The sequence below is a fragment of the Bison bison genome, unplaced genomic scaffold (genome assembly GCF_000754665.1).
Source record: "Bison bison bison isolate TAMUID 2011002044 unplaced genomic scaffold, Bison_UMD1.0 scf7180017864312, whole genome shotgun sequence".
NCBI classification, from domain to species: Eukaryota; Metazoa; Chordata; class Mammalia; order Artiodactyla; family Bovidae; genus Bison; species Bison bison.
Genome location: NW_011494884.1, coordinates 3,309,907 through 3,333,810, shown reverse-complemented (window position 1 = coordinate 3,333,810; position 23,904 = coordinate 3,309,907). Strand labels below are relative to the sequence as shown.

Below are 23,904 nucleotides of genomic sequence, written 5' to 3'. Positions count from 1 at the left end.
TTGAGAGTCCCTTGTACTGCAAGGAGATCCAACCAGTCCATTCTGAAGGAGATCAGCCCTGGGATTTCTTTGGAAGGAATGATGTTAAAGCTGAAACTCCAGTACTTTGGCCACCTCATGTGACGAGTTGACTCATTGGAAAAGACTCTGATGCTGGGAGGGATTGGGGGCAGGAGGAGAAGGGGACGACAGAGGATGAGATGGCTGGATGGCATCACTGACTCAATGGACATGAGTCTGAGTGAACTCTGGGAGTTGGTGATGGACAGGGAGGCCTGGCATGCTGCGATTCATGGGGTCGCAAAGAGTCGGACACGACTGAGCAACTGAACTGAACTGAACTGAAACATTCAAATACTGTATTTGGTACTTGTGATTATAAACTTGAACACCAGTATATAGTTCCAAACATACATCTTTAAAGTAGTATTGAAATCAACTCTGAAGTAAATTTGCAATGGTGAACCAATTTTGCAAATAAGATCTGTGGCTCAAACGAGTAAAGTATCAACAAATTCAATAAAGTAAATATAATTTGATTTTTTTAAACTACATTTGTAAATATTATTCGCAAGCGAATACATGCTTAAGGTATAAAAAAGACTTTTTCTTTTGAGTTTAAGAAACTGCAACCAACATGTCCTCTTAAAAAGGGAAAAACATATCTCGAGTTGCAGCCAGATCAAAATGGGAGGCAGTTGGGAGAGTATTTCTTCAGTTGCAGCTAAATAAGGGCAAAGCACTGCTCCTTTCCCCCTTTTTCCTTAGTTCACTGCACCAAACTCTGGCACTGAGGAACAAATAGCAATTAATATGGACTCTTGTATACATATTCCCACATATTGTTTCACAGTGAAATCAGGGTATTACTATCAAAACTTCCACACCAATCTACACTGGTTAAAGATCAGTATTCTCATTTACGATGGGAAAATTTTGCCTCAAGAAGACTCATTCCCTAAAGTCTCCAAAGCAACACAAAGCAATCTAAAAATTTTGATGTTTTACTCTTTCCATTTCAGCTAGAAGAACTGAATTATATGCAAGCCAAGTTTACGAATTCCTCAATTCCACTCTTCTGCTTTGCTTAAATTTGCAAGACAGCTTTTCTGATTATATTTGTAACCTCTCCTTCATTTATCACTTCATGACATGGTCTACTATTTCTTAAGTAGTTAAATTATCTGGTAGCTCCAGACTTATGAGACTTACAGACTTAAGCATACCTCAGGATGGTGGATGAACCTAGAACCTATTATACCGAGTGAAGTGAGTCGGAAAGAGAAAGATAAATACCATATTGAACACATATATACGGAATCTAGAAAGATGGTACTGAAGAATTTATTTACAGGGCAACCATGGGAGAAACATACATAGGGAATAGACTTATGGACATGGGGAGAGGGGAGGAGAGGGTGAGGTGTATGGCAAGAGTAACATGGAAACTTGCATTACCATATGTAAAATAGATAGCCAATGGGAATTTGCTGTACGGCTCAGGAAACTCAAACAGGGGCTCTGTATCAACCTAGAGGGTTGGGATGGGGAGGGAGATGGGAGGGAGGTTCAAGAGGGAGGGGATATATGTATACCTATGGCTGATTCATGTTGAGGTTTGACAGAAAACAGCAAAATTCTGTAAAGCAATTACCCTTCAATAAAAAATAAATTAAAAAAAGAATACCTCAGGAAATTAAAACATTGCCCTTGAAAAAACTAAATACACCAAATATAAATACCAAATGCAAATATTTCAGACACCTATTTTGGAGTACTTGAATCAATGAACAACCCATATTGTATAAAGTGTCTATAAGTGATTACCACGACTAAGTAAAAACTTGAATTGTATATAGAGTGCTTCTGCTGTCAACCTCCCAAGCAAAGACTCTAATCACCATGGGAATTGCAGTTTCCAAGTGTGCAACAGTTAATGTTTCTTTCCTGAAGTTTCTATGTACCTGCTTCTTGCTCAACTTGGCTAAGTAATTAACAAACCAAGAGCAGACCAGTGTTTACAACCCCCTTGAAACAGGCTCCCTCACTCGAGATGAGGTGTTAGTTTGGTGTTAGAATCCGAAGTTGGAAATGAAACGCATATTGAATTTTAAATGATTTCCAGTGAGATTCCTAATCATGCATGAATTTCAATCCTTAACCTAAGTTTTTAATTTTTAAATGTCTCTGGATTTGATAACATCATGTTCCACATTTCCCACTTTCTAGTAGTAGAAAAACAAAGAATGCACCTGGGGATCATGTCAGAATTAACAGAAACTCCAGAAAAGGAAAAAAAAACTGAAATGTAATGCAACGGTACTAGATTAAATATGCAGGATGCTTTCCTAATATAATCAACCTAAATGTTACAAGTTTTATTTCTGTAATACTATACTTAAAGTTTGGGCCTCCCACACATGTTAGAATGTAACTGTATATGTAGGAAAGTACACTGCCTATTAGATTTTCCATAAAGAAAGAATGACAGTTAAAAAAAAAAAGGTAAGGAAGCTAGAAGAAAGTAGCTGGATTTACTGCATGATGTGTAACAGCCAGTATTATCTTGAACTAATGTACACAGCTCTATGAAAACAGTGTGGAGTAAGCGCAGGAAGGATGGCTAGTATTCCAGGAGGTCCTTTTGTGAATAAACACAGAGCACAGGCTTTAAATTGTCAGAGTGTGATGGGGAGGCTTTTCCAAGTAAAAGTCAAGAGAAAGTTAAGAATCAGTCTCAGTGATTTATTCATGCCACTTCTTGCCATCGTTTTGAAACTGTTCGACGGGGCATAGTTGAAAAAGTGAACCTGAAGCCTCTACAGGAGATGGAGTCACATTTGTGCTCTGGTGAGACCACCTCTGCAGGAGAACATGACATTTCTCTAAAAAGCAAAAGGCTGGTAGGTTTTGCCTTTTTACTTTGTATTTATGTTTAAAGTTGTACTTGTTCACCCACCAGTGTTTATAAAATCCTATATTTGGGATGCTTTTTCTATAATAAAATGTTACCATTTGTGAAAAAACTACACAGTAATAGGGCACTCCTCTCCCCACTTTTGTCAAATTTAGGGCCGCTAAAAAATGGCTCTTGTGTTTAAATATGAAGACACACAAAACACAGCTGCCTGGAAGCAGCTCTCTGGGTCAGAAATATGGAAAAACAATGGCTCCTTTTACTGCACAGTTATTGTATCAATACCTTAAAACCATCACTCAAAACAGTGGGTATTATCAATAACAAAGCAAGTATGACGTAAAAGCCAGGCTTTTACAAAACAGTCTAATTTTTTTTTTTTAAAAAAAGCAAAACTTCTGGCTCACAAAATGAGATATTCTAACCACATTTCAGGGATAGACCCAAAAAAAATCCACAAAGAAGCCATGAACAGTGAAATAATACTTCATATTATTTTAGAATGTGTCCATGGGTTTTTGTATTCTGAAGGCCACGGCTAAGCCAGTCACAAATTCTCCTGCTTCCCAGCAAGTGTGACTCCCAGGAAATGCAAATTAAATTTATCATTGCCTAAAGCAATGTATAAATGGAAAGAAAAATCTGCTCCCACAAGGAAAACTCTCCTGTATCATGCATTCCAAGGCCAAGCATAGAAGATCGCCAGTGTCACCACTGTTACGGCTAATCTATACCTCTGCTGAGGTCCACTAACAGCGATGTCCAAGGGCAAATTGGGAGCCTTTCTAACACCACATGTCACCTGTGTTCAGAGGAGCCCCCCTTATTGCCCATTACCTTCATGTCAATTTCAGTGCCATGTATCTGCTGAGCTACTGTCTTGATGATTCCGATGACAATATCCTGCAGCCCTTCTCTCTCTGAGTAGTAGTGCAGGATGAGTCCTTTGCCCTTGTCCGCATCAGTGCACCGGAAGGAAGGTGCCCGCATGCCTGGGTAGATGGTAGCAAGGTGGTCGTGCAGAGCATCAAGGTTCTGTGGGGAAAAGCACACGGTGATGAGTAAATCCTGCTTCTGAGCGGCAGTCACTCTCAGGAGAGCAGGCTGAGAGAGCAGACAGACTCAGAGCTGAGTCTGGGGGCAGATGGACGGGTCACATGAATGCTCCCAGGGCACACCCTTCCCTGGATGCATCCTGACAAAGCCAGAACCCAGAGAGCCTGAAACTAAGGTAATGCAATTAAGAAAAGCATCTGTGTGAATGAATGAAGAAGATGGGGTACATATGTACAATGGAATACTACTCAGCCTTTGTAGTAACATGGACAGACATAGAGATGGTCACACTAACTGAAGTAAGATAGACAGAAAGACAAATATATGATTTCACTTAAATGTGGAATCCAATCTATGTCACAAACTAACTTATCTACAAAACAAAAACAGACATGGAGACGTAGAGAACAGACCTAAAGAACAGATTTGTGGTTAACAAGGGGGAAGTGAGTGGGGGAGAGATGAATGGGGAATTTGGGATTAGCAGATGCAAATTATTATATACAGAATGGATAACCAACAAAGTGCTACTATATAACAGCACAGGGAACTATGTCCAATATCCTGTGATAAACCATAATGAAAAAGAATATGAAAAAGAACATATATATATGTATAACAGAATCACTTTGCCATGCAGCAGAAATTAACACATTGTGAATCAACTATACTTCAATAAAGTAGATTTTAAAAAAAGAAAAACATCTTGATTGTTACAGTAGAAATATTTTAAGGAAGGGTAAACAAACATGGGGATATAAAAGGATGCCTGAAGCAGAAAAAAGAAACACAATTATGAGCTAAAGCAAAGATATGCATATTTACAGGAGTTTGAGCAGCTGTATATTTATGTTATGATAAATAGTATAGAATTCCCAAAGTGATCACATACTACCATTTGTTTCTCTAACAATACTAAACCTTAACTATTAATTCAAAAAACTATATCAGAATTATAAACATATGAAAATGTTAGTATATTCATTTGTGAAATAATATTTTAGTAATTAAAATCACTTTGGAAATTAAATCAGTCTAATTTCTTCAGAGTTTCCAATCAAAGTACAGCCTCACAGCGAACCTGTGAAACTGAACCTTTCAGAACTGAAGTCTTGGAGAACTAATAAGTTTGCAAATAAATATTTTCTGTTCTTATAGCTTTGTGATTAATTCAGAACATACCAAATTCCCATTATCTAGTATCACCCTCTAATATTAAAAAAAAAAAACAGATTTGTTTAAAGATCACCAGAAGAAATGATGCAAACGATACTTCTGACTTGGCTTTTCAGCACATTTGTAACTTCTTTGTGTGTGTGTGTGTATGTGCTACACATATATAGTAGACACACACACAGCACAGCACAGTGTTGGGAGTCACGGGGAAGGTGGCTTTAGAATCAAGCAGACTTGGATTTAAATCTTGCCCCTGTCATCTCAGTAGTCATGTACAGATGTGCGTGTTGAACCATAAAGAAGGCCAAGTGCCGAAGAATTGATGCTTTTGAACTTTGGTACTGGAGAAGACTCTTGAGATTCCCTTGGACTGCAAGGAGATCAAACCAGTCAATCCTAAAGGAAATCAACCCTGAGCATTCATTGGAAGGACTGATGCTGAAGCTGAAGCTCCAATACTTCAGCCACCTGATGTGAAGAGCTGACTCACTGGAAAAGACCCTAATGCTGGGAAAGAGTGAGGGCAGGAAGAGAAGGAGGCAACAGAGGATGAGATGGTTGGATGGCATCATCCAGTCAATGGAGATGAGTTTGAGCAAACTCTGGGAGATAGTGAAGGACAGGGAAGCCTGGCGTGCTGCAGTCCATGGAGTCGCAGAGTCGGACACGACTGAGCGACTGAACAAGTGTCAGCTCATGATAATGTGGCCAATTTACCACTTGATTTCCTCTGATAAAATAGAAATAACTAAAATGATGTGGATAAAACATTAGCACACTCAGGTGTAGTAGGCAAAATAATGTTGGCCCAAAGATTTCCAGACCTAGTCTCTTTGGATACATTACCTCATGTGGCAAAGTGGGGTTGGGAAGTTGGAAAAATTATCCTGGATTACCAGGGTGGACCCAGCCTAATCCCATGAGTGACTGAGTCTTAGATGCCAAGAACGTTTCCTGGTTACAAGGAGAGATGAAAGCTGAGAAGGAAGCAGGACTTGAGATGCAGGACACCCTGTGCAGGGCCTTGGGGGGGTGGCACCCTGGGACCCTACTCAGCCCCCCGTGACAGCCAGTAAGAAAACTGGTCCGCGGGTCTATGTGTGGTTACATGGAGCTGAATTCTGCCAACACCTGAATAAGCAAGGAAATGCCACCCCCCCCACCCCACCGCCGCAGTCCTGCTAGTATCTACATTACAATCCAGGGAGACCCCTTTTAGACTCCCAACCTAGGAAACTATAGGATAATAAATCTGTGTTCTTTTAAACACTTAGGCATGTGGTAATTTGTTACTGTAACAATAAAAAAGCTAATTCACTGATCAAATGGTAATCTGTCAACAACTGGTGGTTATTGCTAAAGAGAATGAGAAAAGCAAATGATCTCAGAATACCAAAGGCCTCAGGAGCACATCTGATACCCCAACAGACTCCTCTCACCTCTGCAAGGGGCCAATTCAGACGGGAATACGGGGACAGGATTCTATGCTGGGGTCTTTTTGGCAGAAAGCAGCAAGCTGGACCTGTCTTCAGAGTTATTTCCCCTCTGAGTTACAGCTTGAAAACGACTTTTCAATAAGAAATAAAATATCAAATTTTCAGATTTTCTCTTAAAAAGAACAATTTTAAAATGAAAAGGCATTTAAAACTAGGATTAAATACAAGAAATAAAGATAAAGAACATATTTGGGAAAAATAATATTTCATATATATTTCACATATAAGTATTACTCAGTATGCAGAGATTTCAAACTCATATTTAAATGGTTTGTAAATTTCATAATAGAGTTGATTTCAGCAAGAAATGTGATACTTAAGTACAATTTTGCAATAAAGTTTGTTATGGTGTTCATGGGGCATCCCAGATGGCACTAATGGTAAAGAACCCACCTGCCAATGCAGGAGACAGAAGAGATTCAGGTTTGATCCCTGGGTGGGGAAGATCCCCTGGAGGAGGGCATGGCAACCCACTGCAGTATTCTTACCTGGAGAATCCCATGGACAGAGGAGCCTGATGGGCTACAGTCCATAGGTCACAAAGAGTCAGACGCGACTACAGCGGCTTAGCATGCATGGTGTTCTTGGGGGGAAAAAGGGAGCACATCTGAAAAGGCAGTGCTGGAAATGGGCTAAAACTGAAGGATGGTTTGCATTCTGAACATTTCAAAGGGGCCAGTTTAGGGAAACAGGATCCAGTAAGACATCAGAAAGGAGGTGGAGCGAGTATGGTACAAGGTGACTCCATCAGGGCACTGCAGCCTGGCCCCTGCCACATGCTCATCCCATCTACTCACTGTATGTGCGCTGTACATGCATCACATGTCCACTGTATAAAGCATGTGTATGCATGTCTCACAGGGTGTGCGGTGCAGGTGGGGGCAGGGTACAGAGCTAGATCAGATCTGCACGATGCAGTCCCTGACTGTAAGCAGTTCGTGGTTTAAATCACCCAACAATGTTCAGAGTGGCTTTGGGTGCATGAAAGGGAGCAACACCTCAGAGTGAAGCCAGGGTCCAAAGACGCAGAGCACAGGTGAGAGCTGAGGCCTCAGAAACTGGCATTCTGACTCGGATGAACATCTTGTCTCCTCAACTGATGACCCTGGTTTCTTTTTGAAATGCATTCACGCCTAGTGCTAAGATCTTGTTTTCTTCCCTCAATTTACACCTCTTCTAATTAAGCCAGGCCAATTCTTAACTCAAATATCAAGTGGCTCTGACTCCGCCAGAGGCTGCTGTTGCCATGGGAAAGGAACTCCACGTGGCAGGCGCTGAGGATGGTCAGTTTACAGAAGCCTCAAGTCACTTTCGGAGAAGGCAATGGCAACCCACTCCAGTACTCTTGCCTGGAAAATCCCATGGATGGAGGAGCCTGGTAGGCTGCAGTCCATGGGGTCACTGAGTCAGACACAACTGAGCGACTTCACTTTCACTTTTCACTTTCATGCATTGGAGAAGGAAATGGCAACCCACTCCAGTGTTCTTGCCTGGAGAATCCCAGGGACAGGGGAGTCTGGTGGGCTGCCATCTATGGGGTCATGCAGAATCGGACACGACTGAAGCGACTTAGCAGCAGCAGCAGCAGCAGCAGCAGCAGCAAGCCACTTTACTTGGTAAATAACACAGCGGGTTTTCCTATGATGAGTTCTTCCCCTGGGAATCCTTTCCTGGGAAGGGAAGACATGAGGCCTGCTCTTCATAACCCTGTCAGACCCCTCACACCCCTCTGCTGATGCTGCAAAAATCTGGTGAGAAAGGAAATCACCAGAAGGGTTTTATACACATCTCTGTTTCCCACAAAGTCAAAATTCAGCTTGTTGCTGCTAAATTAAACTGTTGTTCTTGTCCTTAAGAAATTTCCTAATGTAGTCAGGCTCAGGTACTGGATTGTGGCTCATTTTACAGAAAAAAAAATTTTAATGAGTCAAACATTAACTTGAAATATACATTTTAATTCTTTTCTACTTTTTCTTCTATGAAATATTCAAATACAGTGTATCTTAGGTCAATATGCCCACATCACTTTCACACTTATCTATTTTCATCTTCAGTCATATTACATGTGCACATTTCTATGTGTAGCTAAGCAGACAGCAGGAGGCAGTAACCATGGTACCATTTACTTCCTCTGCATCACTGATGCTAAAGAAAGTGAGAGATGGGCCAGAACAACCCAGAACTCAGGTCAGGAGTCACACAGGGACTGGCACTGCTCCCTAAATGTAGAGCCATTTTAATTTAAATAATTTAATTACCTAAAGCCTTTTTAATTTAACATTTACTTTAAATAAAGTTATTGATGGTACTGAGGTATTAATAAAAAAACATTACTTGAATTTATCAATTCAAAGCAAGTGGGAAACCAAAGCACAGGAAGTCAAATGTTAATCTTTTAAGTCTTTGTGGTACCAATTCTCCAGAGACAGACTGTTATGTTGAATTTGCTGTTAATTAAATGGACAACTAAAGTGCTTTCTTGGAGCATAAAAGATTTAACACCACTTAATGTAATATTGATTTTCTTTAGATAGTATCTAACCATAAAAATACTCTTGGGATTTCTTTAGTTACAGCTTCCCTTAAAGAGTTTTAATCTCCCAAAATAAAAGCTATTACCACTGCCTATTATGAAAAATAGAATTCATGATTAAAAATTAAATTATTTCCAACTGAGTACATTAGTATTGTCAAAAATGTGCTTTCTTCACAGACTCCAACTGCTTGCAGCAACCTCAAAAGTCACAGAAAAGACACTCAAAATAGGCAAGAGAAAACCTTGTCTGTCTACATTTTATAATACCATACATACAAAGCTAATTATTCATCAATATGGTTGTAGCAATATATTCTGAAGAACAAGAGTTCATATTGAAACTGGTATTCTTTAATTTTTAAATATAATCATGGAGGTGGGTATACAAAGAAAAGAGCTGAATGATAACACATGTGTTTCAGCACAAGTAGATTCCCAGGAAACAGTAAAGCCAACCTCAAATATGCTTTCACATCATTCTTCTTAGCTTTATGATACTCAAAAACAGGATGGGAATAAGAGGAGTTCTGTCCATCTATTTTGCCTCAATATATTAAAATACTGGTCTGAGGTTTTCATTTCATTTCTCTTAATGTTCTGATATAATTTTACCATTTTTTTCTACATGCAAGATGAAAGAACTGTTTCTCAGGAATTCTACTCTAAGTCTCCTAGCTTTGTCATTTATAGAAGAAAAACCAATGCTAGCATCCTAGGAAACAAGTTCTACATTTAGTACACACCACAGATTTAGGACACAAGAGAGATTACTAGTCCTTTGAGAAATACTCCAGATTCAGATTTTTTAATATTTTGGAATGTTCCAAAATAAATGCAAATTTTCTCTTTCTAATATGACAAACATAAGCATTATATATATATATATATATATACACACACACACACACACACACAGAGGAAAGTTTCTGAGAATTAAATACCTCATTCCCCTGCTTTCAGAGTATCTAATTAAAAATTCCTAAATGATGCACATAAATAGGTTGTAGTAAGGACTTGCCTTAAAAGTTTTGAGAAAGAGATTTTTCAGTCTTCAGAAACCCTTAGGACTTCCCTGGTGGTACAGGGGTTAAGAATCTGCCTGCTAATGCAGGAGGGAGGGTTCATTTAATTCCTGGTCCGGGAAGATTCCACTTGCAACTAAGCCCGTGAGCCACAACTACAGAAGCCCATGAGCCCTATAGAGATTGTGCTGTGCGACAAGAGAAGCCACTGCAATAAGAAGCCCACCACCACAACAAAAGAGTAGCCCCCGCTTGCCACAACTAGAGAAAGCCGTCGCAAAATAGCCAAAGATAAAAATAAACAATATTTTTTTTTTTTAAGAATCCTTATTCTAAGGAGTCCCCTTAGTGGTGGTTAGGCTCAGCCTAGTGGTTAGGATTCCAGGCTTTACCTGCTGTGGCCCTAGGTTGAATCCCTGGTCAGGAAACTGAGATCCACAAGCCAAGCAGCACAGCCCCTCCCAAAATTAATTAATTTTTAAAAATGAATCTTTATTCTAGTGGATGGAGAGAAAGGGAGCCATCTGTGTTATTTGAGAGCGTTACTGAAGTTTATATCAGGAAAAAGCCTTAAAAATCAATCATTGCAAATCTCTCTCCGCTTAAGGAAAGGAATGAGGCACAGGATTTCCTTTCTTTTGATTCCTCACACTTCTGAACAGCAAGCCCAACAACAGTATTTACTTGTGAGAGTCACGTACTTTGAAAATCATTTTTCAAGTTTTTAAGAAAGATGTCATGTCAGAATTTTAATGTGAAAAACGGAAATAAGCAGGACCTAGGTAAAGCAGAAACTCACCCCCAATAATGGGAAACGCCAAGGTCAGGGTGTGAGTGGTATGAGGTCAGAATGAGTCAGACTCAATGTTTAATGATACTTTTGTCTTTTCTACTTCAAGCAACTCCTTGAGAAGTAGCTTTCCAACTGAAAAGATACAGAGACTCTTTTCTAAAATAAATAATGTAAGGGTGGCACTAGTGGTAAAGAACTCGCCTGCCAGTACCGGAGATGTAAAAGTCACAGGTTTGATCCCTGGGTCGGGAAGATCCCCTGAAGGAGGGCAAGGCAACCCACTCCAGTATTCATGCCAGGAAAATTCCATGGCACATGGTGGGCTACAGTCCATGGGTTCACAGGGTCTGACATGACTGAATCAACTTAGCACAAGGATTTATTTAAAAAGAAATTATACTTGAGTCACTAAAATTACTTAAATGGCATTTTTAAAACTACCTATTATTACTATCATCTCAAGAGAAATTTTAATTAAAGAAAAAAATGAAAATAGTCATAAAATTACCTGTGTAAACTATTTCACTTTTTTTACTGCTTCTAAATTCATGTTAAAAAACTTTCATTTATATTCATTTGACTATATTTTGCAAAACTGTGAAAATATATACTTTATTCAAAGAAAAATTCTTAAAATTCTAAAATATTATCTTCCTTTAAAAATTCTAACTTATCAAATTTTAAAATTTCAGGTGCCAACTAAGGAATGTCACTTGCCACCGTATTCTATAAGAATTTAGTCCTTGAGCCCTTGTAGCCGCTGACCTTCAACAACCCCAAGAAAGAAGTCAGGGTGAGGATGAAGAATGAGGGGAACTGCTAGAACAGGCCCTCAGATATTTTCAGGAGGAAATTTTCATGAACCTGGCTTCTTGCATCTTCCACAGTTAGAGAAGCACTAAAAATATTAACTATGATACCTGCTCTTTGTGACCAGCAGCAGCTTTGTACGGAGATGTGTGATTGACTTCATGCCCCTCTCTGCCAACACCACACACACACTGACCTCCACCCTCAGGTCTTTGGGATAGTTTCTCAGAGGTTCCTGAAATGCTGTCTCCCCGGCCATAGTCCTCAGTAAGACACTGATTAAACTCAACTCTTGGCTCTCACATTATGCATTTTCTTCAAGTAGATACAGATTACAGAAATTGGCATTTGTATGTTGAGAAAAGTTCCTTTTGAAATTCAAAGTTAAAAATAAAATGAATGGTGCATTTTTTTCTAAAAAATATTATAAATAATTTAGGGAAGTATTAGAATTTCACAGCTGTTCAGGAAAAAACCTCAGCTTTCCCAAAATAACACTTTGCACAAACATTTAAGAATTTTAGATGGGCCATCAATCCCAGATTGCTCCTGGCAGGCTGGCCAAATTACAGTGTTGTCTGTTAGAAGCCAAAACCTGGAGCCAACACAGATTTAAGGAAATCCCATTACAGGCTGAACACAGGCCTTGGCAAAAGACTCTGATATATATGAATTGGGAGAGTGAGTGAAACAGCCTCAAACCCACAGTAAAAGTGGAAGAAGCTGAGGTTTCCAGCTAATGATTAGAGAGTATTGGCTTGCTTTTCTACTGAGATTCCTATGCTATTTAAGCAGGTTCATAATTTAAATCCTAACTGGCCTCTAAGATTATATATGACTCCTTTATTTTTCAGCAGTCAACCTGACAGCCTTCCATGCTTATCTAGGCTTCATTTTATATCTGTAAAATTACTGGGGAGGTAAAGAATATATTACATGATAATAACATAACACCACTGAAAGTGGATCAGTAGCCCAGCTGTGAACTGACCTGGATTCCAGTCCCAGAGGCCATATACAATCTTATCTTTTCAAACCCAGATTAATCAAAGCTCAACTTAATATGTGCACATATGGACACATATTTACTAACACACACACAAAATAAAGGGGAAAATACACAGAATACTGTTCCAATTATCCACATATCAAAGCACCTCAGACTTATTTGCTTAACACAATGATATTATTCTCATGTTTTTATGGGTTATATGGACTCAGTGGGAAGTTCTCAGAGTGGGATGACATAGAAGTTTGCCATGGAGTCACCATAATGTTCCACCAGGCTGATTCCCAAGATGGGTCATCCAGACACCCGAGGGCTCAGCCAGCAGGACTGCTGCTGTATTGAAGTATCTCATTTCATGGTGGGTACCTCTAGGGAACATCCCAAGAGCAAGTGCTTCAAGATACGGAAATTTCAAGAGTTCTTACGAACTAGCCTACAAAGTATTAAGAATGTTCCTTTTGCTATACTCTTCTGATCAAATAATCACTAAAGTCACCCCAGATCCAAGGGATGGGAGCTCTACCTTGTCACAGGGGACATGGGCGAGCTCTAACTTTTCATGGGGGAGAAGTACAATCATATTACAGCAATTTTGAGAAAAGACAACCTGCAATAATGCAATAGGATATCAAAAGTCAAGGTGACTATGGATTAGGGTGGAATACCATCAGATTGGACATTCCTTACCAGCATTTAATTGAACTTTCAAATCTGATATATTCTCTGCACTATTTTAATCAATACACTAGAAGTTTCACATAGAAATTTACTACAGAAGCAGCATGAAACCACATTTTATTCCCAATTCAAGAATAAGAAAGTGCCAAAACAGAGAAAAAAATTCTTATGAAATATAGTCTAAACTTTAAGACAAGAAATCCAGAAAAAAAATCTATAAAATCCAAAAACCTAAATCAAAATGTCTTTCTACTTTTGTTTATCTTTTTATAATAAATCATATTTCTGGTTACTAAATCAGGAAAAGGATAATAATTAATTGCAAGGATTATCTACTTTTATTACAGTCCACAAACTGATGGTTTCAAAGAACATTTAGGAAAAATCAATTCCAAATTGTGTAGTGTCTAGAGAAGAGTAATTTTCTAAAAAGCTTCTTATAAAAATGCTTCTTATATTTTATTACTTTACCTACTTAGAATTTTTAGCTATTTTTTGTGAAAGTCTTGAGGTAGATTAAAAATAGGTATGATGTAAAAATTCTTAAATTGACTTTGAAAACACAAGGGAGATTGGGTAAACAGAACCAGGAATTTTATATTGGCAGCAAAACCTTTCAAAGGAGAATTGTCCATTATTTAAGCTGTTTAAATTGTCAAAATGTTTAAATACACGAATCAAAGGAAACGACAAAAGCTAAGTGAGAAACAAGTATTTTTCTGGAACTGAACTACAGATACTATCTACACAGCATATCCTTGATTATAAAATTTTTATAAAGGAATAGCGTTATTAACCAGATAAAATAGCCTATTAGTGGCCAAATAAAAAAATATATACATATAACTCAGAATTAACTAATTCCATCATTCAAAGACTCTTTATTGATCGCCTATTATATACTATGCCTGGTACTAAGAAAACATAAAAATTATTTCAAGAAAAGCAAAAAATATGCATTTTAATACAGTAATTCTTAATAATGTATCCAACTGAGAGGCTGGGAGAGACACCCCCAAGGAAGTCCCCCTCAGAAGGATGCAAGTGAACAGAGGTGCCCGGCCCAGGGCATGGCCAGTGTTCTCCCATGTTAGAATTTCAGTAGCTATTTTATTGCTACCTGAAATCATCAGATGGAAATGTCAGGGTAAACATTTTGAAAATTTCAATAGATATAAGTAATGTCAGTTGCATATTAATTAATAAACAGTAATTTGCCACATCCAAATGAAAAGGAAATTGGTCTAGAGTATGTCTGCTGCTGCTGCTGCTAAGTTGCTTCAGTCGTGTCCGACTCTGTGTGACCCCAGAGACGGCAGCCCACCAGGCTCCCCCATCCCTGGGATTCTCCAGGCAAGAACACTGGAGTGGGTTGCCATTTCCTTCTCCAATGCATGAAAGTGAAAAGTCAAAGTGAAGTCACTCAGTTGTGTCTGACTCTTAGCGATCCCATGGACTGCAGCCTACCAGGCTCCTCCGACCATGAGATTTTCCAGGCAAGAGTACTGGAGTGGGGTGCCATTACCTTCTCCAAGAGTATGTCTACTCTTCTATATTTCAGTCTATAATCAATCTCTTAGTAAAGTTATATAGCCTCACTCAAAATGAATTTGTTTTACCCTTAATAGAATTAATCTTGAGCTATTGGGGTATTTGTTTCCTATTTTTGTATAAACAGCAACTATTCATTTTTAAAATATGTTTTTTCATTCCCAGATAGTATCTGTGATGATACTATCATTAAGGAACTATACACAACCCCCGGCCTCATGGGATTTACATTCCAGTCCCAAACAGGAAATGATCTACAGTGAGAACTCCTGTGGGTAGGGAGACACACGCACTGTGAAAACATGAGAAATGTCAGTTCCCTGACTCCATCAGGGTAGAGCCTTAAGAGAGGAGTGGAACCTTCCTGGAAGAAGTAATCTGACCAGCAGGATGAAGAAGATCAATCTAAGTGAAAAGGAGCAGGAAGACTGTCCAGACAAAGGGAAGAGCAGGTGCAAAAGCTCAGAAGGTGGAGAAAGCTAGTTAGAAAAAAATATGGTCTGAAAGAAATTCTGTTTGGCTGGGCTGCTGGAGAAGAAGAGAGACAGACAGGGGTGTAAGTAGTTTCAATTATTTTAATTGCTTTTTACATTTCCAAGGAGCAACTGGGAATTACTGAAGGGTTTAAGCAAGTAAATGATGGAATGAGATATATTTGCTTTTAAGAAAAATCACTAGTTACAGAATGGCGAGGAGATGGAGCAGTCATGCAGAGAGATGAGGAAACCTATGCATTCTGTAGAGAATGGTGGACTGTCCCACAGAAGGCTAGGGGAAATGAAGACAAGTGGTAGGATTCTGATAAATTCAGTGTTTAGGAAACAGACTCTAAGGATTTAATGATTAGTTAAAATCAAGTGGTGAAAGACACAAAAAAATCTTTTACATATCTTTAAAATAAGGCCTAGTTTATCCTACTCTTTTACAAAGGATTGCTGTCTACCATAAAGAATGTTTTATTATTTTATGTAATGAAAAGTGTCAATTTTTATATGTGAGCTAGAACCTTAAAAAACTTCATGAAAATCGGTTGCTTTATTTCATAGGCATTTTTTTTTAAAAGTCCATTTAATTTATTTGAAATTAGCCTACTCATACCATAAATATCTACTTTTCAGGAAAGCAATATGTTAATACAACCAGTTTGCCATCAAGATATTCAATTTCAAAACCAGGAAAAAATTCAAACATAAACAATATTAATGAAAACTTTATAGTATTCTAACTTTCCAATTTCCTCACTATTCATACTTGCACCCAAAAAAAATGCTAATAAAATAAAATTGTGTGCAATTTTAAAACTGCCTATTGACTTTGATGAAAATGGACTCAAAACTATTTAAAACAATGCTGTCCAGTGAAAATAAAAGGCTTTAGGAGCCATTAAAGCAAGTCACAAACATCAATCATACATGTTAAATTTTCTAGTAGGCACATTTAAAAAAGGAAAAAGAACCAGGTGAAATTGATGTTTATGATACATTTTTATATAACTCAGTATTCCCAAAACGTTATCATTTTACCATGTAATCAATATGAAACAGACCCGATCTATTTGCATTCTCTTTGAAGCCCAGTGTGCATTTTACCCTAGAGGCCAGCCTGCAGGCAGGACAGCTCTAGAACCAGGAGAAACCACCAGGAGTCGCCAGTCCTCAGCTGAGCCACTGGACACTTAGCAGACAGTCACAATGAGTAAAGGTAAAAGTAAACTATTTGCATGATTGCTTTGTCAACACAGATGTGACCATTGAGAGAGAGAGATAAAATTAAGAGAAAGGAGCTGCAACTGGAACTTAAGTGACCAGGAGTCAACAGAAATATTAAAAATGGGAATGTATTCTAACCCCCCAAATCTCAAAATATCTTTAAATCTCAAACTTTAATCCAGGTAAAATAATTCATTTAAATACGGCCTGTTAAAGGTTAATTTAAGTGTCTCCTGGCAGCGACTTCATTTGGAAGTGGCAGGTTTTTTGGACACCAGTAGTTTGGTAAATCCATGGCACAGACTGGAAACTGGTTTCCATCTTGATTTAACGCTGTTTTAAGTTTATAAGAAAAATGTCACTATGTAAACAACAGACATTTTGATTAAACACTCAAGTTCTTATTTTGGCTGTTAAATCAATAACGCAGCTGGACTGAATGTCGTTTACATTCCCTCCAAGCTGGGCTCCAGTTCAGCTGGTCTTGTGCTGACATCATTTTCCAGCAAGATCTGGCTGCTCTCAGCAGCCAGTTTAGAAATATCCCTTACAAAGAACCACATAACGTTCAATGTTAGCACATTTTAAGATGAGAGTCTCAAAAATGCCTGTGCTTAAAATAGGACAGTTGATCCCAAAATAGTCTCCCACCTGATGTGTCATTCACTAGTAAAAAGAAAAAAAATAAGTAGTTTAACAAGAAAACAAAAGCTTCTGGTGATACTATTTATCTTGACTTCACCTGAAACCGACTAGGAAGAGTTCCTATTTTCCTCTCCAGAGTAGATTAACTAATATGTAACTCAGAGCAATGATTCTCAAACCTGTTTTGGTGGTAGGCTCTTTCCCTGAAACAATTAGCTTCAGGTAGAACTTTACAGATACTGATGAATTATTTAATTACTTAAAGTCAGAATGACTTAGAAAACAAGCCCAGGTTATATACATAAAAGCACAGCTACCAGCACAAAGACTTATTTTTTAAAAAGCAGTTGAACGGATCACAACACATTGAGTCTTTCAGAGACCACTAGCTTAGAACTTGAACGTTTAGTGTCAGAACCAAAAATTAAAGAAAAAATATGAAGGAAAAATGCTAAAATGTACTCAAGACCATCTAATAATTATTATTTTATGTGAATTAGGGAAAATGCCCCTATGGTTTCATTTCAGCAGCTAGACACTCATCCAGCCAACTGAACAAAGGGATTCTAGAGCCCACGTGGGAGAAGAAGAAAATCAGAACTTTTGGACCAGGAACTCAAACTGCTCACCTGCAGAAATTCTCTGACGTTAGATCCCAGGACGCGCAGGATTGTATCATAACCAGATTCTTGACAGAAGACGAAGAACATCTTCCCAAACATTTGGAGGATTTCTCCAGCGTTGAGATCTGGTTTATAGATTTGAGAGGCAACAACAGAAACAAAACGTATTAGAGGTAGAAAATCATTAGAGGCAGGAATAAAGATAAGTGCATGACAGAAATGTTAAATATCCTCAATTTCTTTGCACAGTGAACAGATCATAGGAAAAATATCTGGCCAGGAAAATACAATGAAATCTGAGAAGAAGCATATTGACATGTTAACAGTTTAAGTCTGTACTTAAAAGCAAAGCAACCAGTTTCTCAGGTTCTGTGACAAAATTTTGAGCTTTTTCAAACTTATATGTAAGGTATAACTTACTTTTTCTGAAAAATAAGAGAAAGATCTTTAAAACCATCAAGAATGCACATGAAGATGAAAAGCGAAAGTGAACGTGTTAGTCGCTCAGTTGTATCTTTTTGTGACCCCATGGACTATAGCCTGCCAGGCTCCTCTGTCCATGGACTTCTCTAGGCAAGAATGCTGGAGTGTGAAGCCATTCTCTTCTCCAGCGTATCTTCCCAACCCAGGGATTGAACCCAAGTCTTCCACATTGGCAGGCAGAGTCTTTACCATCTGAGCCACCAGGCAGATATTTGGGTGCAAAATCATTTTTCTTTATAAAAATATGCATGTTTAATAACCAGGTTACAAATAATATATAGCCTAAGATCCTGCCTTTTTCTTAATATTCAATTACTGTTATTTCCTAAAATTAAAATTTTTCTTAATATCAATTTTAATCAGACTTATTTAACACAGATATGCAACAATTCATTTCACCAATGCCTACTTGCTCAAAATGCACACTTTTCCAACTTTTGATAATATAAGTAACTCTGAAATGAAAATACACATACACCTTAATGTAAATAAATCTAATTATTTCTTTATAAAAAGTTTCTAAATATTTCTAAAATTTAAACATTTTTAAACAGACTTTGACTGATGATGCAAAATTATTCTCCAAAACAGTTAATTTTCCCATCAGATTTTAAATGTGTATGATTTCCCCTTTAATTCTACCCTTGACTACACTAGATTTTTAATTTTTTAATTGCCAAATTTATATAAAAATTATTTCATATTTGTGTCAATTTTGATTACTAGTGATGCTGGATATTTTTCTTATTAACAATTTACCATACTTTTACAGTAATTCTTGTATTTTACAAAAGGTAGCCTTTTCTCTTCTAGCTATTTTGACAAAGATAAAAAGCATCCATCTAGTCTATGCAAACTGTAGCCTCGGTATAAATTAAGTACTACAATGATAAGAGATACTACTTTGAGAACAACTTTTTTCCAATGAAGCTTTTTTTTTGACTTTGCCTTCTTTGCATGAGTTTTGTCTCATGTAGATCTCAGTTTCTTGTTTCTTTTACCATTACCTAACAAAACTTGTGATTACAAAAGAGATTTGGAGATAACATTTTCTACATAATACATTTTTGTAATTACTGTGATGCTGACACTGCAACATTAAGTTATTTTTACATCATTAACTTATTACATTAAGTATCAACAATTTTTTGCTTCCTCAACGCATGGCTTTTTGTGGGGAGAGGCAGAGAGCTCCTCTATTCTCTAAAGAGTTTGTAAAAAGAATAACACAACTTAATGTAGCCTGAGCCTAATACTATATGTGACTGTCCTCCCATCAGGGTTGTACAGTGCACAACCTGTGCAACCATACAGTGTGACCTTGGACCATGCATGCCCTTGGACATCGACGTGCAGCTTAGCCAAAGAAAGAAAGTCGCGTTCAACTTACTGAGGACCTTGCTTGCAGCAGCAACCAAATCATATGTTTTAGAATCATCATAAATTATTCGGACAAGAAACTGTCCTTCTTCATCTAATTGTGCCTCTTTTCTAGAAAACAAAAACAAGGCAGACAGGGTGAAAAGTTGAAAGGAAAGAACAGATACTACACCTACAATGATTATATAAAAATAATTTTTTATTTGAAAGAGAATTCACTTCTGGCAAATTTGTTTAAATCAATTTCATGTACCTATCAAAAAAAAAAAATCTTATTTCACATCTCCCTCCCCAAATTAAAAATAATATATTTAAGTAATTTTAACAACAATAACATTTGTATAGTACTCTAATGCCCAGAACTATACCCGATAATGAATATAATCAAGAAATAGCTTTTGATTAAGTAAACAGTCAACAAATATATGTTGAGTCCCTATGTGTTCCAGGCACAGTTAGAGGCCCTAGAGATTCACCCTTTAGTGGGATAAAGTAGGGAGCTCTTGGGACAAATGTATTCTAAAACAGGGGACAGAAGAGGCATAAAGCTAAGATATATATTAGATAGGTCCAGTTCAATTCAGTTGCTCAGTTGTGCCCAACTCTTTGAAACCCTGAACTGTAGATGGACAGATATACAGATGATAGATGGATAGATGATAGATAGACAGATAGATACACAGATGACAGATAATGGTAACTAGTTTGGAGAAAAGTAAAGCTGGTCAAGGTGCGGAGGGGCTCAAGTACAAAACCAGAAGCATCATGGAGAAGCTGGCAGTGGAGTCAGGTGTGAAGCATCTCTGCAGGGAGCCCTGAGAGGCCTGGGCAGCTCACAGGTGCAAAGCACTGGCAGGGTGTGGGAGGAACAACCGAGGCCTCAATGAGGGGATGGACCCTCCAGCTGCACTGGGCATGGACTGAAGGCATATAAAGTGGAGCAAGGTCAGAACAAGGACAGAGCAATGTCATAACAAGGTCAGAGAAGGACAGGGCAAGATCATATCAGAGACAGAGCGAGGTCATAGCAAGGTCAGTACAAGACATAGTAAGGTCATAACAAGGTCATAGCAATGTAACAGCAAAGACAGAGCAAGGTCAGAGAAAGGACAGAGCAAGAACAGAGCAGGGACAGAGGAGGAGACCAGCTAGGAGGCCACTGGGACATTCAGGTGAGAAAGGCTGATGACAGGACTCAGAGTGAAAGCAGTGGAGGGAGCAAGTAGCCCCGACCCCAGCTAATCTGAAGACAGCTTCCACATGTTCCTGATGAACTGGACACAGGATGGGAAGGACACCAGAGGACACAGGTTTTGGAGCAGCTGAAGGTAGCAGTCACCAGGAGCTGAACTAGGAAAGACAGTGGGATGCAGACCAAGAGATAAGATCCAGAGCTTCGTATTAAACACATGAGTCTGGGGTGCCCAGTGGAGAGATAATATCTTCCATCACATCTGTCGCGTAATAAATGCAGCAGCTCAAAATGCACATGGGGTTAGTGAAAGGAAATCAGAATTATCATTTGAAGAGTGGTCAAATGATTATATATTTATTTTGATAGAGTTGGGATGATTTTTCTCAAGTGAAGTGGAGTATTAGTCACTCAGTCGTGTTTGACCCTTTTCAATCCCATAGACTGTAGCCCACCAGGCTCCTCTGTCCATGGGATTCTCCAGGCAAGAATAGTGGAGTGGGTTCCCATTTCCTACTCCATGGGATCTTCCCGACCCAGGGATCAAACCCGGGTCTTCTGCATTGCAGAAGGATTTTTTACCATTTAAGTCACCAGGGAAGCCCATTTTTCTCAAACCAGCATCTAAAGAGGAGGAAAAAATCCATCGTTCAAAACACTGCCTGAGGTGTCAGACACCTTGTCTGGGTGAGACGCACAAACACAGGCGGAGCGCGCATCTGCACCTCTGATGCCCAACCCAGCTGTCTCAGCCCCGAAGCTCCGGGAGAGGGAAGCTGGGTGAACTATCACCTCAGGAGCTGGGACAGCTCCTCCATGCCACCCCGCAGCCTCAATGCCTTCTCCTCCTCGAAGCAGGGCTGTCACAGCAGCCACCTGTGGCCATGACACAGTGTGTGCTCCAAACAGCAGGACAGCTGATGTTCAGGTAGGATGGAGATTCCCCCAGACACTGTGTGTTCTGCAGAGTGGACCATGTATATACCTGCAGTTCCACATAACAGTACATGTAGGGTGAAATGCATGATTTTGGTGGGCACGGAGATATGAATTTCAGAGCCCAGAACTTACCTGTCAAATGAACTTGGACAAATCACAGAAAGCACGTGAGCATCTCTCTCCAGGGAGGGATGGAGTTTGGTATTAGCAGATGCAAACTATTTTATACAGAATGGATAAACAACAAGGTCCTATTGTACAGCACAGGTAACTGTCCTCAATAGCTTGTGACAAACCAGAATGGAAATGATATATATATATAACTGAATCACTCTGCTGTACAGAAGAAATTAACACAACATTGTAACTCAACTATACTTCAATATAATAAATTTTTAAAAACCCCTCTCTTCTGAAATGAAACCAATAATATAATCCTCCTTCCACAGCTGTAGAGAGAGGATGAAAGTATGTTCTAAGCTCCTGAAGCATTATGTGTCTACACTGCACCAATATTGAAGAAGGAAATGGCAACCTACTCCAGTGTTCTTGCCTGGGGAATCCCATGGACAAAAGAGACCGGCAGGATACAGTCTATAGCCTCACAGAGTTGCACACAACTGAGCAACTATCACTCACTCACTCACTGCTAATATTATATTCAAGTTGTTTATGCTTAAAAATAATTGTATATAACACAACACATACCAGATCATACAGTTTTTAAACCTCCTTTTTGATTTACTATTTGATGGACATCCTTTCATGTCAATAAATATATTTCTATACCTTGACTACATAAAATTGCTTTGGTTAGGCATGTTGAAGTTTTAGTCGATATTAAATACTTTTTTTCCACAAGCCCAAACAAAATCTTGCAATCAGTATCTTTGTAGCTAATACTTCTATTTCTCTATGAAAATTCTAGGTTTAGAATTAAATTTTAATTTATTCTAGAATAAATTCCTAGAAATGGAATTGCTGATTTGCAGGATAGAGTCTAATTTTTCTCATTTTACAACTAACATTTTATTATGAAACAGCATTGGTCAACACACTGGAATTCTGAAGACTCTGATTTAGGGTATTTTTTTTTTTCTTTTTTTAAATTTTATTTAACTTTACAATATTGTATTGGTTTTGCCATATATCAAAATGAATCTGCCACAGGTATACATGTGTTCCCCATCCTGAACCCTCCTCCCCCCTCCCTCCCCATACCATCCCTCTGGGTCATTCCAGTGCACCAGCCCCAAGCATCCAGTATCGTGCATCGAACCTGGACTGGCAACTCGTTTCATATTTGATATTATACATATTTCAATGCCATTCTCCCAAATCATCCCACCCTCTCCCTCTCCCACAGAGTCCAAAAGACTGTTCTATACATCAGTGTCTCTTTTGCTGTCTCGTATATAGGGTTATTGTTACCATCTTTCTAAATTCCATATATATGCATTAGTATACTGTATTGGTGTTTTTCTTTCTGGCTTACTTCACTCTGTATAATAGGCTCCAGTTTTATCCACCTCATTAGAACTGATTCAAATGTATTCTTTTTAATGGCTGAGTAATACTCCATTGTGTATATGTACCACAGCTGTCTTATCCATTCATCTGCTGATGGACATCTAGGTTGCTTCCATGTCCTGGCTATTATAAACAGTGCTGCGATGAACACTGGGGTACACACGTCTCTTTCAATTCTGGTTTCCTCAGTGTGTATGCCCAGCAGTGGGATTGCTGGATCATAAGGCAGTTCTATTTCCAGTTTTTTAAGGAATCTCCACACTGTTCTCCATAGTGGCTGTACTAGTTTGCATTCCCACCAACAGTGTAAGAGGGTTCCCTTTTCTCCACACCCTCTCCAGCATTTATTGCTGTAGATT

The 23,904-nt window shown here is 38.6% G+C and overlaps 1 protein-coding gene across 2 annotated transcripts in view; it reads right to left on the bottom strand.

The window, feature by feature from the left end:
• GUCY1B3 (guanylate cyclase 1, soluble, beta 3) overlaps window positions 1-23,904 on the bottom strand; it is a 63,034-nt gene that overhangs the window by 22,637 nt on the left and 16,493 nt on the right. For both annotated transcript variants that reach the window (XM_010852514.1, XM_010852515.1), the window contains exons 2-4: window positions 19,895-19,995; window positions 18,028-18,146; window positions 3,755-3,952 (exon numbers count right to left, since the gene is read on the bottom strand). In XM_010852514.1, coding sequence (XP_010850816.1) covers window positions 3,755-3,952; window positions 18,028-18,120 — 291 coding nt within the window. In that variant the 5' untranslated portion in view covers window positions 18,121-18,146; window positions 19,895-19,995. The remainder of the gene's footprint in view (window positions 1-3,754; window positions 3,953-18,027; window positions 18,147-19,894; window positions 19,996-23,904) is intronic.